A 19,281-nucleotide genomic window follows, 5' to 3' on the forward strand; every position below is an offset into this window, starting at 1 on the left:
CCTATTTCTGTAAGAGCAGTTGCCAACTTATAATGTAATTTTTATCTCTATACTTCCTTTCGTTAGTAGATTATAAGCCCCTTTGGAATACTAATTGAGGATTTGTGTCTTACTTTTGTGACCCTAGAACCCACCATTGTGCCTGTCACATAACGATAATCAATAAAGGTTTGCTGAATGAATAATGAAATAGAATGTCTACTCTGTTTTGGAAAAGAAAACTGATTTCAGTAAAGCTAGGTTTCAGAAAAAAAGGAAATGAGAGGAAAAGTAGAAGTTGCAATGAATTTGTCATGACTGGTCAGTGTAATTATAAGACCTCGCCAAAAAATAAAAGATTATTTTAGCAGCCCCTTGCAATCTCTATCTTTAGAGCTAAAGGAATGAAATTTTAATGGCCATGTTTACTCAAGCCAGTGCACTAAGCCAATTATGGTTCTGTGTTCACTTGAAACTACCAAAGTTTAAAAAGTAAAAGTGGTGCATGTATTTATTTACTATTGTTATTGAACATTAGTGGGTTTTCTCAATCCATATAGTTCATAGAGCCAGTGTCAAATTTTGTTTTAAGTTTCTAGATTGATCTGACAAAGTATTTAGTTGGTAAAATTTCTGCTTCTTTCTATTTAATTGCTTCTCTAACAATGAGAAAAAAATGTTTCCCTTTGATTGAGATTTAAAAGGTACTGAAATCAATCTGACAGCCACATTCAGTATTTGTTTGCAACTGCATATTTTTGGGTTGCTATTACTCAAGGTATCACAAGTGTTTCTTAATTCAAATATTTGCTATATGTGCAATATCCTCCAATATGGCATTTCTTGCAGCTGCTGGAAATCTTTTAGAATCCTACCATGTGAAATTAAAGTCTTCAAATGGTAAGAAACGCTGGCTAGCAACCAGAATACTGTTCTCAGGTTGCTTCAGACTTTGTTGATCTCAACTACATACACCTCGACCTATAGTAGGAATGGTCTCTCCTCATCAGTTCTTTTAAGAATGCAGTTTCCTTCTGGGATGAGGAGAATGGGTAAGGATTCAAGGCTCTTTGAAAATGAACTTTCTTAAGTGCTGATCTTTTATGAATAACTGAACCTAAATAAACCTGGTACTGAATATATATATATATATATATATATATATATATATATATATATATATATATTTTTTTTTTTTTTTATTAAAACTTCTCTTGATGGGAGATGAGAGAATGGGTGCCTTTGACCTACTCCATATTTGTTAATTTAATCTAGACTTGTAAACCCTGTAATTGAAATGTAAACCAAATTGGAACATTTCTTTTAAAAAAAGTTTGGAAAAATGGAAAACTCAAGTTGGATTAATGGTTCTCAACTTGGTCCAATTTCCCCCCCAGGGGACATATGGTAACATCTGAAGGAATTTTTGGTTGTCAAAACTAATAAGGTGCTATTGGCATTTAGCTGGTAGAGAAATCCACAGTCATCCAATTGCTCTTCCATCGGTAGTGTGTCATTTTTCTCTGGCCGCTTTCAATATTTTTTTCTTTGTCTTTAGTTTTTGGTTTGATTATGATGTGTATAGGCATGTACTTCTTTGGATTCATCTAGCTTGGGTTTTGCTGGCTTCTTGAATGGGTAGGCTTATCTCGTTTGCCAAATTTGGGAAGTTTTGTTGTAATTATTTTTTCAAATGTTTTTTCTACCCACTCGCTTTCTCCTCTCCTCAGAGACTCTGTTGACATGAATATCAGACCTTTTAGGATTGTCCCAAGACTCCCTGAAGCACTGATTATTTTTTTCCCAATCTTTTTTTCTGTTGTTCAGGTTAGATAATTTCTGTTAATCTATCTTTAAGATGAACTGAAACTAATCTCTTTCCTCTGTTATCTTTATTCTTCTATTGAAACCCGTCTAGTGAGTTTTTAATTTTGGTTACTGTATTTTTCAGTTCTAAAATTTCCATTTGGTTATTTCTTTTTTTTTTTTTTTTGCTGAGACTTTATCTTTCCATTCGTTTCAACAGTGTTTGCTCTCACTTCTCGGAACATTTTTATCATGGTTGCTTTAAAAGTCTTTGTTAGCTAATTCCACCATTTGTGTCCTTCAGGATTGGCCATTTATTGATTGTCTTTTCCCATGTCAGCTGAGGTTTTCCTGGCTCTTTGTATGCTGAGTAATTGGGATTATACTCTGGATATTTTGAATATTATGTTATGAGACTCTGGGTTTTATTTAAACCACATGTAGAATGTTGATATTTTTGTTTTATCAGGAAATCAACCAAGTTGAATTCAGGATGCAAATTCTGACCAGCCTTCTATGGGTTGTGGTTTCAATATCCGTACTGTTTCCAACACCTTTGTAGCACTATTTGGATCTGACTTGCATATGCACCATTCAGTGGCCAGTCTGGACCCCAGGCAGTGGTCTATCCCTTAGTTCAGCTCTCAAAGTCTTTGGTAGGTATACTGCTTAAGAGCAAACCCAAGCATGTGCAGGTCAGGAGAGAGCCCAGGAGTTAATAAAGAACTTCATGAGATTGCTTTTTAAATCTACACCCTCTCTGTAATCTCCCTAGTACTTTTTGGTTCCTTTGACACCCTCTTTCAGTCCTCAGCCCAGAAGGCTGGCACTTTAGTTATTCCACCCTGCCACAGACTTGCCATGACTCATTTCTCCTCTGATTTCTCTCTCTTAGGAAGTAGGCAGCATGTGATAGTGCTGCTTAAATCCAGCCCTGTCAATACTGGGCCTTCTGAAATGCCTTGAAATTTCTATTATGCGGCTGACACTTATCTCTGGTTTCTAATACAGATGTAAGTATTCATTATTTATTCATTCAATAAATATTTACACAGTATCTACTATGCGCTAGTCACTGTTTCAGTGAACAATACAAGATTCCTCCCCCTCAGAAACTTACATTTAAATTGAGGGGAGACAGAAAGTAAACAAATACTGCGTAAATACAAAACATGGCAGAAAGGGATAAGTGCTGGAGAGAAAAATAAAGTTAGGGAAAGGAGATGGGCGTATAGACTTCCTTTCAGAGTAAGGTGGGAACGAATAGAGTGAGCAAAGAGGTATGGGATCTGCTTGAAGGTAAAAGGACTGTTCCAGTCTTTCCTATTTATACATTTGATTAGTCATTGCAAAGAGAACTTGGGAGGTAAGGCTGTTGCAGCCCTTGTGCATGCTGCCATCTTGCTCAGAAGTTCCCTGATTTCATGTCTTCATTTTAAGCACCTGAATATTGTATATTCAAAGCACAGTTTTCAAGTGCACTTGGAGAATAGGCTAATTCTCCATTAATAAACAGCATTTAGGGCTGAATTAGTTACTGGATATAGTTCCCCACTTCTTTGTGGTAAACACTGACTGGTGTACTCAGAGCCAAGTTTCTTTAAGGTTTTAGTTTACAATGAATAATTGTTTTCTTTGTGTCCTATACAATATGTTCATTGTACAAAAATCAGAAATTACGAATAATCAAACAGAAGAAAATAAAAGTAACTTAGAGATACCCATTTAAAATAATTTTGGTCTATATACTTTCAGATTTTTTCTTTTTTTTTTTTTTTTTACCATAAATAAGTTTCAAGTGCTTTTTGAAAACTATTCCCAATGTAATTATGGGTTCAACTACTACATCATGCTGTGTGACAAAACGTCCAACTTAGCTGACCTCACTGACCTCAGCTTTTTAACATTATGTCACTTTCCAAGAAGATAGACACATAACATCTGCTTAATATCATATTTAAAAGTCTTTAATGAAGCTTCTAAACTGATGGGGAATGCTCTTCTCTAGTAACTCAGCTGCTAAATTTATGGCTAGGTCAATCACATATGTCCTGTTGTCACTAAGTAATAAAGGCAACATAAATGCAAAAACAGCAGCACTGACAACTGCCATTTATTTATGTGCCAGCCATCCTGATAAGCAATTTATAAATACAAATTAAAAATAGTTTCTAAAATATTTCAGAAAAGCACATCACTGTAAGAAACGATAGTTTGGTTTTGATTTACTTCTAGAGAAACGAGCTAACCGTAGGGTTGATAAAACTCAAGAGAACCAGCTAGTAGCATTAGCTTGAACGACTCTCACTTATTTAACCACTCCCCATCAATTATTAAGCTGTCCCTTGAGGCCACCAGAATACCATTTAATTCTTCTGCTACACTGCACTGAAATGCTTTGAAAAAGTTCCTCTTGTTATATTATTTACCACTGTTGCATCAGCATACTAAATCACATGTGGTAGCTCTCTGCTAATAGTCAGTTTATTTTTCAGGGGATAGATTGCTCCTTGGTAAATCACAGCCATGACCATCTTTACTCCAGAAAGGCAAAAAGTAAGAATTTCATCCAAAGCATGAAATTCTAATGCCACCCTCTGGCCTAATAATTCTACTTCAAGGAATGTAGCATAAGAAAAATATCAAAGATGTGTGAAAGATTTAAATGTCCTACAACGGGAAAAGCTGTGCCGACAGTGAAACATTATGCAGACACGAAGTATCCTATTTTAAAAGATTATTTCCAGACATGGGAAACGCTAACGATATTTTCCATGAAAAGGGCAGTTTCCCAGGCTATCTGCAATGAAATCTCAATTTTGTAAAATACATATGTATGTATGTTTGTGTAGTACACATGTATGCTTATACATATGAATGCTGAAAAGATATAGCCAGAAATACTACCAGTAGGTGGTATTAATATGGGTAACTCATTTCCATTTTTATATTTTTTTGGTGTTTTCTAAATTTCTACAATGAATATGTATTTTTATATTCAAAAAGAAATAGACTCTATTTTATATATAGATTTGTATAGATTTGTACAATAGGAAAGACTCTTTTATTTATAGATCTGTAAAGTTTTCAGATTTTTTTAAACTTAGGGACTTTTTCTTCAAAACAAGGTTAGAGCCTTAGAGATCTGTACTAGATTAGTATCATTTATTAACTCAAAGCATCTGCTTGAATATTAACTTATTTTAAATGGCCTAATTGAAAACAGTGGTTTTTTTTTCTCTCATGAAATGTCTTTGTTTTCTTTCATACTAGAGTATTTAAATAGAATATGATTACTTCTGATAAAAATTTTAAAATGACCTCAAATTTCCAAATCTTACTAGTAATTTCTCTTTCCTTTCAGATTAGGTCACACAATCAACAATACCAAAAGTGGGTTAATTTAATTCCTGTGAGTCTGAATCTGATAACCTACGGCATTTAGGCCAAAGTGAGGTCATTCTCAGTGGCTTGCAGCCAGTCTCTGCTGCTTTAAATCTCTGCCTATAACTTGGATGACTGACAGATTTTGCTGCCTCATCCAGAACTATCATTCTTCAGGATTTTCATTAGAAATGAATGGGGCCAAGACCCACAGTGTCCCAATCTCAGAAGTTTCTAACCTGTGCGTTGTGTTAACATCTCCAGTTACCACTGAAAAACACCAACACAGTTATAGTAACTAGGAACTATCTAAGACCTACAGGCAAAGACAAGAAGATGTACCAGCCGGCCCGGCTCTACAAATTATATCTGAGCCTTTTGTTTCCTCATCCCTGAAATGTGGCTTATAATCCCTGTTCGTTGGGCAGCTGTGAGGATGCATGAGTTAATGTGTGAAAAACGCAGGGCACAGTGCTGGGTGCACAGTTAAAATTCAGTAAAGTGGTAGGGTTATGTCATTATTATTGGTGAAGAAACAAAATAAATTATATTTGTACACATATTTATGCAAACCAAGAATAAAAACATTAATAATTTGAAAACAATCCATGGGGTAATGACAGACTTCAAGATAATTTAAAACACGCAGAGATAATTTAGCATATTCAAAGGCTGCCATTTTATGGTGCTCCCTCTAAACTACGTACTTCTGTTAACATTCTTAAACTTGATACAGAAGATCATGTGATAAGGTGCTTAAATAAAGTGATTATTGCGAGCTAGCTGTGGTCTTTCCTACATGGTGACCGCTGACGCTAATTACTTTATGTGTAACATACGAATCGCACAATTTCTGGCTGCAGCACCAACCCAGACGCAGACCAGTCTTGAGCGTGAGTAATGGAAAGAAGGCGGCAAAATCTCATCACTCCAGCAGGCAGGGCTGGAGAACAGGGCAAGAGGCACCTCACTGCCTCTTGCTCTTCGGGAAGGACTGATAGGACAGAAGGACTGATAATGAAAAACCCCTGTGTTCAAGGAATCTCCAATTTCTGACCTTTTCCTAAAACAGTAAAGCAGAACTTATGAGAGTCAAAGCAGAGTCCTACTCTGTCTGTGCTCACATTGTCCATACCTAACAGAGGGTCTGGAATTGAATAACTCTCATTGTTGAATGAATGAAGAAATCAGTGAAGCCTCAAAGTTAAGACTGTCTATGTGAAATAGCTGTGGGGGACCAGAGGCACAGGGGGTGCTGACCAACACAGGTATTCACTGCGTTATCCCCTAAGTTCCCACTGACTGTTGAAATGTGAGGACGAAAATTTTAACTCGGCTCCAAGCAAGGATGTTGGAGCTTTTCTCAGAGTCTGTTTACAAACATGGTTTGGAACTTCATAATAAGTGATATACAAATACCATGTGACGATCTGGACGGCTTCATCACAGTTGTGCTACACAGTCTCTTTAGAATGAGGACACATTTAAGATAATGTCTGGTGTAATTTCACATTACATAATTCTTGCAGGTGTAAGGAATAAGTGTTTACAGTATAGATAATAACAAAGATAACAGCTAAAAATTAGTTAGACCGTATTAGCATTAAATCCAGACACTGGGGTAAGTGGCTTTCCATGCACGACTCATGAATCTCCCTACAGGTATCTGAAATAGGTTACTATATTTACTTTACAGATGCAGAAACTGAGACTTAAGAGGTTTACAAACACTCCCAGGTCCACATAGATAACAAGAGTGACAAAACTAAGATTCATACGCAAAGCATCTGACGTTAGAGCCTTAGAGATGAATCACTATGTTATTCTGATCAACAGGCTTCATCTACAGCTCTAAGGACCTAAATTTGAAATAGCTGATACTTGAATAATTGGGTATTATTATTTTTTTAAAGCTTCCCTTCTTTTACCCGTTGAAAACTGTCAAGCATAGGCAACTATTTCTAAAACTGGTTCTGATGTGATTAAAATTTAAGTCTTGAAGCTGTTCCCTATACCTATGCCTGGAATTAGGTATTCCTTAAGTGTCTTCCTGATTATTATACCCATTTGGAAACAAAAACATTCCTAGAATTACCTGCTCCAAGCTCCTTATTTGATAGAACAGTCTGGGTAAAAGGATTCTTGGTCAATGACTAAACTGAATACGACACAGCTGCGTAAGAGGCTGTACCTGTCAAGCACCCAGCATCTAACTGGATCTCCATACAGACATGGGGTTATTTTTGAAAAACGAGTAAGCTGCAAAATCCCCTCCCAAGAAGAACAAGCATTATGCTCACTAAGGACTCCACAGAAGTTCTAAAGGTCAATTCAGACTGGTTCTGATCACTTCCTTCTGTTTTGATAAAAAATATGCTTTTGGAACCATAACAATGGAAGAAGAGCTGGAGAAGGAGACGATTTGATGATTTAAAAAAAAAAAAAAAAAGCAGAAAAGACTAGTCTTGCTTTTTAATCTAAAGGGATATGAAGTTCTCTGGACTTGACAGACATGGGTCCTGGCTTCCTATCTTTGCAGATGACAAACGTGTCCTAGTGGGCTGATCTGGCTCCTCAAGAAGCTCCAGTCTCGCCCTCTCTTATTCTTAATTTTAAGAACATGGAAAGGTGAGGCATGTCATCTGCTGGGTCTGCTTGAGGAGGTGGAATTTTATACCTGTCACTGTATTGACTATTAGCTTTCCAGCTGATCAGCAATTGTTAGGGGTGAGAAGACTGCTCTCCCCACTAAATGCTGAAGTAGCCAGGAGTCTGCTATAAATAGGCAGCTTCCAAGGATTACAGTTCTTTGAGTCCCAGAAAATCTGGATAAGAAGATAACTTCTAGGTAGCAAACAAGAAGGCATGGTGCGTGTGTACTTACTGTACATTCCTCAGGCCCTCTTTCAAGAGCCAAGAACTTATTTCCCCAACTACTGGGAATATTGGCTGCTGGCTGTCAAAACTTACAGCTGACCTCTCTCTCGGAATTACCCTTGGGAACTACCTTCCACCAAGGGGAGCTGCATCACCCCCAAGATTACTTAGCCCCTCCCCAAGGGCAGCTCAAATCCAATGTCTGCAAAACAAAGGCGAGGCCTCCTTGGCGACAAGGAGCTCCTTGGCGACAAGCCTGAGCTCCCACAGGCTCACCTTCCCCTCCTGCCAGTCTAGCCTTCCCCACTCCCTTAGACAGAAGAGAGGACTCTCTTGAATCATCTCCCAAGGTCACAAAAGCAGAAGAGTTGGGATTCAAGTCCAAATCCATTTGACTCTCAGCCCTAAGTTTCCATCAACTTTATGAAGCCCTTGACTTTGACATACAAAACACAAATCCTTACAGCTTCGCAAGACATGCAAAGTCCCTTTTGATATGACAGTCCTTTCTAGCCTCACACCCCATCACTCACTCCCATACAACCCCTGGTCCAGTCACACCAAACTCTTTCCTTTCCCTGAACGTGTCACGCTTCTGCTTTCTACCTGGAATAGTTCATTGTTCTCATCTGCTTGATGACCACCTCCATCTCCTACAGGTCTCACTTCAGGTGTTCCCTCCTCTATGAAGAATTTCCTGGCCCCTCAGGAGGGTTAAGATTTCCAGCCTTCAAGTTTCTACTGCAGGTTGTGTGTTCCCTTATTGTGGTAACTGTTAATTATTGTAATGGATTCTTTGTAGGCAGGGAACGTGTCTTTTCAACTCTGCTTCCCAGCCTGGCATTTTAAAGATGTTTTGCTGGATGGATAAATAAACGAAGTCAATTGAGGTGCTGGTCCCAGAAGCCCTGGCTGAAAGGTTGCCAGCACCCCCATGACTGGGAAGCATCATACAGCGTCATACAAATTTGGATAAACTGTGACCTCCTCGAGCACGAGACTAGTTTTTCTTCATCGAAGTAACCTTTCCAAGACCTGACATCATCTCTCACTCATAGAGGACAGGACGCAAAAAGCCCATTGAACCAAATGAGGTCTTGGCAGAAAGGGCTGGCGTACGAGAAAATTACTTACTTTCCTGGCTCAGTCTAAACTATTTTTTAAAAATCTCTATGTTTTAAGATACATAGGATATTTCTCTACGTGGTCTCTTCTTAATTAATATGTTCTTATTTCCAAATTTTAAAAATTTCTCCTTTGTTTGAAACTTTTTTTTTTCCTATTTAATAGAGCAAAAGAAAACTTCGAGTTTGCTAAATTCCATTTCTAGGTCAGAAATCAAATCTAATGTGGACACATCAAGCATGACTAAGAAGTTTCCCAGATGGCCTGCATGACACAACTTTGTTTTAAGGGGTCCCTTTGAAACATAAATGTCTTTAATCTACAAGGTGGTTTTTTCCCCCCACTTTCTGAAACTAATAATTACTTACTGAATAGATGTACAGATATTGGTATAGGCACCAAACACCCTGAGTATGAAGCTGAGGAGGTGGTGGAGAACCCTTGTCCTATAAACATAAAAACCAAAAGCCAGTCCTATTGAGCAAGTAGCTGCATTCCCTACACAGGAAATTGTCCAATTTTGTTATTGTTCTCAACAAAGATGTCCAAACAACAAAAAAAATTGCTGAGAGCTGGCTGAGACTGGTAACAATGATATGAAGCCTTAAAAGCCCAGTTCCTTTTTTTTTTTTTTTAAAGTGGATTTGGGAAGGAGGAAGCTCTCTGGCATGTAAGGGACTGAATTTTCCATGCCCTGGGGAATTTTTTTCCTGTCACTCTCTCACAGCTTCTGCTGCTAGTCTGGTGGGAATAAGAAAAAAACTGTGATAACATTTTCCCAAGAGAGCAGCACATCTGGTTATCTTACTCTTCACAAGTCTCTGATCCTGTGTGAGCCCAAAACACAGAATTTAAAGCTTTTCCTCTCTGGTCTGATTTTTTTTATAACTACAGGCAGTCCATTCCTAAGGACAGAGGTGCAATTTGCAGGTACATCTCATTGCAAAATTCTGCTCACATCCTTCAGGTCACAGATTCGGTGCTTTACAACACTATGAGTGTGCCTGCTCGGATTTAACTTTTTGTTCTGTGTCTTTAAAATATCTGTTCACTTACTTATTTTCTGAACCTAATATTTATTGAATACAATTAAGTCATTAAGGCAGCAGACCCTTCTCAGTCTTGGTTACGGGCTCAGTGGTTATAGGGAAGCACACTCTGGCAGGATTGATGGAGGATACCTTTTTAAACATCCTGGTGGAATCTTCACTTATCTGCATGAACCGCATAATCACATTGTTCAGATAGATGTCACTCAAGGTTGCGTGGTCTTTGCTTTCTCTTCTCACTTGGTTCAGGAGCAAATACCAGCAGTTCACTGGAGACAACAAGTTCTGATCTTTCCTAAGAAGTGAAGAAGAGAGAGAATTACCATCAAGTTCAAAGCTGCCCCAATCAGCTAAGGGAAAGTCACCAAGGCAAACTAGGAGCCGCAACAGACGGGCATTGTCCCTGTTCTTTCTCCTCTGAGCATTGCTCATAGCACGACACTCGAGAGCCAGCAGAACAGCCTTCCAGGCTGGGAAGGCACCCAGCCAGCAATTCCCCTAGGCTTGGAAGAAAAAAACTTGGACCAAGAACACCAGTCAAAACCCACACTCCTGACAAGGGCATGGGACCCTAACATATACAGTACTAAGGCAGGCCTTCAGCTTTAAACACCCCATTGAAGAAAGCAGTTTATGTTTACGTAAAAATCTATTGACTACTGTCTCACAGACAGACTGTGGTTTGCCACTGAACGCAAAGCATGCTCTGAATGTCCAGTCTGTTGTTGGAAAAGAAATTTGGCTAGGTATACTTTCCATGGAACATAAATGTGAGGATGATTTACTAATTCCCTGATACTTAACCTCCAGCCTCCCAAAAAGTGTTCCTGGGAAGCAGAACTTCATAGCGTTGTCTCAGGGCTTGTGAATAGAACCAAGAAGTTTACTGGCTTATGACATGTCACATCTCCTTTTTAAACCCATTAAGTTATTTCAGATTTGTAACCACTCCTTGTTTTATTCTACATAATAAAGTGAAAAGTGAATATAAACCACAAAGGGCGACTTGTAAAAAGTTTTAAAGAAAAACTCCAAACAAAAGCTGTGACCGACGGGGATATTACTGCTTTAAAGAAAAAAAAAAAGTACAATGTTTGTTTTTTGTTCTTTTACTTTAAAAATCTAACTCTAAGATGGCAAAATGGCACAGAATGTTTATCCTAACTCAGGGACACTAGTGTTATTTTATCAGACATATTATCCTCCTAATATTCAGGATGATTTATGATTCTGAATACTAATTAAATTAGAAAAATGATTAAAGAAGGTCTTTCAGCCCTTACGTCCCTCGGATTCAGGATTTAACCGTGCATCAGTCAAAACCCTCTCTAAAAGAAAGAGGAAGTAGACCACAGAAGTATGGATGGGTGTAAGGGAAGAAACCCCTGATCTAGGGTCCCAGCACTTATACCCAGAAGAGAAGCCTCCCACTCTCCCAGCTAGCACATTAAGAATTACACCCCCAACCTAAAGAACCCTCCTTTTCTCTCAAAGCCATTGGGCAAGGGGCAATGGTTCTATGGCAGAATACTGAAGCCCTTCCACTGACATTCTCTAGCCGCCCAGCCCAAGAGGTAAATACTACCTTATATTAACTTTTCTGTATATCCTTTATGATGAAGTAACCCATAAGTTCTTTGAGAACATTTCATACTTTTTTGTATCCGCAGAGCCCTGCCCGTGGTCAGCATTAAATAAATGTTATTTCATTCATTGAATAAACACTTTTTATTGCCTTAATAGTAAGTGATAACAGTATCGACAACAACAATAACAACAGAGGCGGCTAAGCTATCATTTACTGAGCACCTACTGAGCACACAAGTCAGGAATATGGAATATGGATCTACACTGCCTCGCTTCAAATCCCAGAACAATTACCTAGGAGATCTTGGCCAAATTATTTAAACCTTTCTGTGCCTCTGTTACTTCATTTGTAAAATGGGTAAAGCAACAGTACCGATCTCATAAGATTATGAGGATTATTTGAGTTAATATATATATTTTTAGTGCTTACTAGAATGCCTTAGATTCACAGTAAGTGCTGTTTAAAGTTAGCAATTTTCATCTAGCGGCTGGTCTAAAGACTTTACACACATTAACTCTACCTAATCCTTACCACTACAACTTAAGGCAGAGATGCTTTGTATCCCCTCTATCAATAAGAGAACCTGGGCTTCCCTAGTGGCGCAGTGGTTGAGAATCTGCCTGCCAATGCAGGGGACACGGGTTCGAGCCCTGGTCTGGGAAGATTCCACATGCCGCGGAGCAACTGGGCCCGTGAGCCACAACTACTGAGCCTGTGCGTCTGGAGCCTGTGCTCCGCAACGAGAGGCTGCGACAGTGAGAGGCCCGCGCACTGCGATGAAGAGTGGCCCCCGCTTGCCGCAACTAGAGAAAGCCCTCGCACAGAAATGAAGACCCAACACACCCAAAAATAAATAAATAAATGATTAAATTAAAAAAAAGTAATAAGAGAACTTAAGCTTTAGCAAGGCACAATGATTTGCTCAAGACCAAAGCTGGTGTCAGAGAAAGTCTCTGAGTCCAGGGAGGTTGATCCAAGCCTTGGTCTTTCTACCATGCAGTGGCAACTTCAGGCCAAGGATTATCCTACACAACAAGCATCCCCAAACTGAGTAAGAGCTAGACTCCATAGCCCAGCTTAAATGACTGGTAAAGTAAAGGTGCTAAAGATTTAACATTTGTTTCATGAAGAGAAGGAATACTGAGTGCATACCCCATGTCAACTATCAATCACATCAACGATTTGTTATGTTTCTCATTTACTGGTCATAAAATCTCATTTTACAAGTTAGGAAACCAAGGCTCAGAAAGGTTAAGCAACTTGACCAAAGTCACACAGTAAAGCCAGTATTCAAACCAGGTCTGTTTGACTCTTTCCTAAAGGGCTGTCTTTGATTTATTCCCCCCTAACCCTGGTTTGTCCTTTCTGTAGACTTATTACCTTATCTTCAGTTCTGTAGTCAATAATAAACTTACTCAAGTCAAGGAAAATTCCGAGCTACCTACCTTTTGAAGAAAACTAGTGAAAAAACCAGGAGGAACAAAAGATGGCAGCTGATCCACTCAGGGATCAGACTAAGGTGCATGGGCCCATCCATGTTTTCAGTTCACAAGAGATTACCAAGTACAGAACACAGAAGGAGACATTCAAAAATATTTACTGAATGTACAAATGGGCTGTCTTCTTATTTGCAATCACTTTTAAAAAGGGACAGTTTCTACAAATGAGGATCTAGTACTGGCTCCAGTCTCTGTCAAGCACATTTGATATTTGCTCACCCTGGGAACCATCACCAAAATTTATTTCTATGCTGACCAACACTAGAGGTTAAAGTCACCCAAAAACAAAAATAAAAAAGTATTCCCTACCCAAAATAATTCTGCATTTGCTTCCGCAAAAGGACCCCTACTTCCTTTTTTTCTGCAAAAGTTCCTACCTTTTTTTATGATGAGAAGGGTTAGAAAAAATTTTTTTTATTGACGTAGAGTTGATGTACAATATCATATAAGTTACAGGTGTAACAATATAGTGATTCACAATTTTTAAAGGTTATACTCCATTTATAGTTATTATAAAATATTGGCTATATTCCCCGTGTTGTACAATATATCATTGTAGCTTATTTTATACATAATAGTTTGTACCTCTTAATTCCCTACCCCCAGGTTGCCCCTCCCCACTTCCCTTTCTGCACTGGTAACCACTAGTTTTTCCTCTGTATCTGTGAGTCTGCTTCTTCCTTATTATATTCACTAGTTTGTTGTATATTTTAGATTCCACATATAAGTGATATCATACAGTATTTGTCTTTGTCTGACTGATTTCACTTAGCATAATACCCTCCAAGTCCATCCATGTTGCTGCAAATGGCAATATTTCATTCTTTTTTATGATTGAGCAGTATTCCATTGTGTATATTTAACACAGCTTCTTTATCCATACATCTGTTCATGGACACTTAGGTTGTTTCCATACCTTGGCAACTGTAAATAATGCTGCTATGAATATTGGGGTGCATGTATCTTTTTGAACTAGTGTTTTTGTTTTTTTTGGATATATACCCAGGAGTGGAATTGCCAAAAAGGAAATGCAGATGGCCAACAGGCACATGAAAAGATGCTCAACATTGCTCATCATCAAGGAAATGCAAATCAAAACTACAATGAGGTATCACCTCATTGTAGTGTCAGAATGGCCATCATCAAAAAGAACACAAATAACAAATGATGGCGAGGATGTGGAGAAAAGGTAACCCTCCTACACTTTTGGTGGGAATGTAAATTGCTGTAGCCACTGTGGAAAACAGTATGGAGGTTTCTCAAAAAACCTACCCTTTCTTTTTTTTTTTTATTTTATTTTTGGCTGCATTGGGTCTTCATTGCTGCGTTCGGGCTTTCTCTAGTTGCGGCGAGCAGGGGCCACTCTTCGTTGCGGTGCATCGGCTTCTCATTGCAGTGGCTTCTCTTGTTGTGGAGCACGGGCTCTAGGAGCACGGGCTCTAGGAGCGCGGGCTCAGTAGTTCTGGCGCAGGGGCTTAGCTGCTCCGCAGCATGTGGGATCTTCCCGAACCAGGGCTCAAACCCGTGTCCCCTGCATTGGCAGGCAGACTCTTAACCACTGCACCACCAGGGAGTCCCTACCCTACTTTTTATGTAGGATCCAAGGCCACAGAAGGGTGTAAAATGAAACTGCAAAGCCAATGGTGAAGGCTAAGATGCGCTTCTCTGCAACCCCCTTCCATTTGGAGCCCAGGCTGAGCAGACGGGCCTCCTTGTTGTCCCCTGTGTGGGTGGGCGAGTGGCTTTCTGTTCTACCATTTCACTGAGATAGTAGTTCTGTTGCTCCTGACTTTAGGCTGTGATGCAATGCAATAGGATTGGCGATGGGGAAGTCCTCCCTTCCAGCTCCCTACCTTGCATAAGCCTCATCTTCTGTCCCCACGTGGGACTAAAGGGTGATATAATCACCACTCAAGTTTTCAACTCCCTTTTCCTTTTTTGGCCCCTGGAAATTTCCCTTACTTTCCTGAGTTCAGTTATACATTTAAAGTGATGTCTATTATATTTTAGTCAGCATTTCCGGGAGTTTTACAGCACAAATATTTTTCATATTATCTAGTTCATTGTATTTCCAGAAATGAAAGACTGGGAGGTCTTTTTAGTATCTCCTAAACAAGTCTATTTCTTTCTACCTGCAGTGTTGCTAGTTCATGCCATTATGGTGAGGGTCCTCTACCTGGGTCTCCCTCCCTTGACTGTGTCCTCCTCCAGCCCCCAATCCTATCTACGGTCTTTGTCATCATCTCAAAACGCAGGTGTGAGCTGGTCTTCTTTCTACTTAAAACTCTACGAAGGCTTCTCAGACCCTTAGGATAAAGGGCAAACCTCCTGGTGTGACCCACAGGCTTCCATGACCCGGCACAAGGTACACCTGGAGCCGCACAGCTCACAACCCCGCTACTCACTCCCACCGGACTACTTCCTGCTCTGCAAAGCTACCCTACACCCCTTCCCTTCTGGTCTCTTAGGAGTGATGTTCCCCTTGCCTGAACCTCCTGCTCTGGTCCCTTTACTGGCCAACTAGTCCTTTGGGTCTTCACTTAACGTATCACTTCTTCCAGGACCTTTCCTGGACCCTGCTGTCCCCACCTCCACTGTAGAATGGATTTCTGTCAGGTCTGTCCCTGGCATCCTGCATTTACCCCTGTCAGAGCACTTGTATACTCTATTGGAGTTGTCTCCCTACTTGTGTCTCAGATTTTTTTTTTTTTAAATTAATTAATTAATTTATTTATTTTTGGCTGTGTTGGGTCTTCGTTTCTGTGCGAGGGCTTTCTCTAGTTGCGGCGAGCGGGGGCCACTCTTCATCGCGGTGCGCGGGCCTCTCACTGTCGTGGCCTCTCTTGTTGCAGAGCACAGGCTCCAGACGCGCAGGCTCAGTAGTTGTGGCTCACGGGCCTAGTTGCTCCGCGGCATGTGGGATCTTCCCAGACCAGGGCTCGAACCCGTGTCCCCTGCATTGGCAGGCAGATTCCCAACCACTGCGCCACCAGGGAAGCCCTGTGTCTCAGATTTAAATTCTAGAATAAATCTCATCAGAAAAACCTGCATGTATTTTTTTTTTAAACAAATGAAGTACAGTTGACAGTGAACATAGGTTTGAACTGTGCAGGTCTACTTACACAGATTTTTTTCAATAAATATAGTACCTGTGGGACTTCCCTGGTGGCACAGTGCTTAAGAGTCCACCTGCCAAGGCAGGGGACACGGGTTCGAGCCCTGGTCCGGGAAGATCCCACATGCTGAGGAGCAACTAAGCCTGTGCGCTGCAACTACTGAGTCTGTGCTCTACAGCCCGCAAGCCACAACTACCGAAGCTCGTGTGCCTAGGGCCCGTGCTCTGCAACAAGAGAAGCCACCGCAATGAGAAGTCCATGCACTGCAACGAAGAGTAGCCCCCGCTCGCCGCAACTAGAGAAAGCCCGCGTGCAGCAACGAAGACCCAGTGCAGCCAAAAATAAAAATAAAAAATAAATTTATATAAAAAAACATAGTACCTCTATTTTCATTACATCCTTAAATTAACTAGATGCGGGGGAAAGTTTCTGTTCAGTTAGAGATCACAATATATAGAACTTGGGTTTGAGTCCTGATTCTGTCCATAACTTTTTCAGCTTCCTGCCTTTAGGTGACTCATTTATCAATTCCTTTGTTTTTGAGGCAGAGATAGCAGTATGTGGACTTTCGACTGTGCAGGGGATTGGTGCCCCTAACCCCTGTGTTCTTCAAGGGTCAACTGTGCAATTAATATAAGGTTTAATTAAGCTAGATTGTACGCATTTTACCAAAGGCCCTTGTTTTAAGTCAGTCTCAACTGCAATGACCACAAGCATGATTGGGGGGTGGGGTATAAATTTAAGCAACCCTCACTGCTTATTTTCATGTAAGATCACTATACAGAAATCTTGAGGTCTTTGCTTGAAGAATCAGCTATTTAAAATTTGCCCATCCAAGTACCTACCTGTGTTAAACAACAACTCCTAGTGTATTTATTGGAAAGAGAAACATGTCAAGAGAATACTATTAGTTTAAAATGTAATACATTTATGCTCATAAATTATAAATGCAGAGGGTTGCTTTTATCTATGGGGATATATCAATCAACAACTTTTCAGACAAAAATGGAAAATTCTAAAACCAATAAGGGTGGTAAAAAGATAGGATATCCCCTTGGAAAGGTGAATTTGAGTCAAGTCCCTCTTACTTGTACTGTTGATGATCCTTAGTGCTTCTTGTTTTCGCCATGAACCTTTCTGCTAACTTTTCTAGGTTCCGAGAATATTCCGTCTCAATTTCGGCTTTTTTCCGGAAGAAATCTTGCAGGTCCTGCAGAAGCTGAACTCGCATCTCTGTTTGCTGCTCCAGGCATTTCTGTTGTTCTACCAGTTGAGCACGAATTTCTGAGGAGAGAAGAGAATCCATTTGATGATTTCACGAAAACTACTGAGGTGTGCTGGTTATGTGCAAGATAAAAATAATGAATCCTATTATACATTTAGCTCTGTATTGGACCTTTACGAGGCTGCTGTGTTCAGGTAGGGTCTTTAAGTAAGATATCTGCTGACCCTGTAAAAGAATGAGATAAGCCTCTGGAAAGAATGTAATAAATTAGAATAGAAACATGGATTACATTTGCAATGCCACAAACATGCGTGGAGTCATGAGGGGAAAAAAAATGAAAGCCTTTCAGATAACAATTTGTAACACGTGACATCTTTGGGTAGCTGAGGACATTGTAGTTTTTTAAACAGCATTTTACCTCAATTATCCTTTTTGAGTTTGAATGGCAAAGAAGTGAGCATCATTTCTTCCAGACTTCTGAACCTTCTCAATTTCTTTGCCAGTTGGCACATACAAACACTGACATCTGGTAATTTTTATTTAGTGCATAAATTTCTAGTTTGTAAAACACATAGCTTCAGGGTTTATAGGAATGCCACACCTAAAAATAATTTCCTTTTATATCCAAATAATCCATTCGTTATGGGGCAATCCTTGGATTCCACTTTATTATTCTGATCACAAGATCAAGAGCTCTTCACTTGGCTTTCACTTTTTCCCCATTGCTCAAACTAAGCCTTATTGACACATATAATCTGAAAAGAATCCTTTGACAATTTTAATACATTAGGAACAGGAAGGTTAGTCATTTAGTGATTTAGTAGAAACACAAAAGCAAAAGTGTGTCACGCAAAACTATCTGCAAATGACTGTAACAATGAACCATGTGTGTTTTGGAAAATAAGATACAGTAACTATTAACTACTGACTTGTTTTTGTTCTGAGACTCAGGGCTAACATCCAAAGACAAGAATATTCATACTGGAAAACTTCTTTATTTCATCCTTCCCATTGTCGGGTGCATAGTCCCTAAAAGTGAGGGCTGAATCTAATTCAGTGGAGTTTAAGAAATTGATGTCCAAATAACACCTCAATTTCTTCCCATGCTTCTTCTTAAATAAAGACTGAGCTGACAGTACGTATGTACATACTTGACCATGTGTAATCAGGCTCATTAACAGCAGGGCCATCCAGGTCTGAATGAGGAGTCAGGAAATTTGCTCAACTTAACAGCTAGTAACAATCTAATGCTTACTGTTCTACACCCTAATGAAGTGGATACTAGTATTACCCTCATTTTGCAAAGAAGAAACTGAGGTTTAATGAGATGACATACTTCATCTAGAGACTTCAGCTTGTAAGTGGCACCTGCAGGACCTCTAAGCCAGGTCCGTCCATCAATTAATTGAACGCTTCTGCCTAGCTTTCATCCGTGCAACATGTTTTAAGTACCTACAGTGTGCCAGGCCTATATCCTGGCAAAGAAGATACAGTAACTATGAAACAAGGTCTCTGATCTCAATAAGCTCATGTCCAAACAGCATGGTTTTGGGGGAGTCCCGGGAGAAGTTAGGAAAGCATTTCTCAAGCGTCCTCTCTTGGTTTCTCCACTTGGAGATTGGGGGAATCCTAT

At 39.7% G+C, this 19,281-nt stretch overlaps 1 protein-coding gene across 2 annotated transcripts in view; it reads right to left on the bottom strand.

Annotated features, from left to right (window-relative positions):
* The window catches only part of SRGAP1 (SLIT-ROBO Rho GTPase activating protein 1), a 279,839-nt gene that overhangs the window by 127,951 nt on the left and 132,607 nt on the right, over positions 1–19,281 (bottom strand). For both annotated transcript variants that reach the window (XM_007179740.3, XM_007179741.3), the window contains exons 2-3: positions 17,512–17,707; positions 10,353–10,515 (exon numbers count right to left, since the gene is read on the bottom strand). In XM_007179740.3, coding sequence (XP_007179802.1) covers positions 10,353–10,515; positions 17,512–17,707 — 359 coding nt within the window. The remainder of the gene's footprint in view (positions 1–10,352; positions 10,516–17,511; positions 17,708–19,281) is intronic.

The sequence above is a fragment of the Balaenoptera acutorostrata genome, chromosome 11, assembly GCF_949987535.1.
Source record: "Balaenoptera acutorostrata chromosome 11, mBalAcu1.1, whole genome shotgun sequence".
NCBI lineage: Eukaryota > Metazoa > Chordata > Mammalia > Artiodactyla > Balaenopteridae > Balaenoptera > Balaenoptera acutorostrata.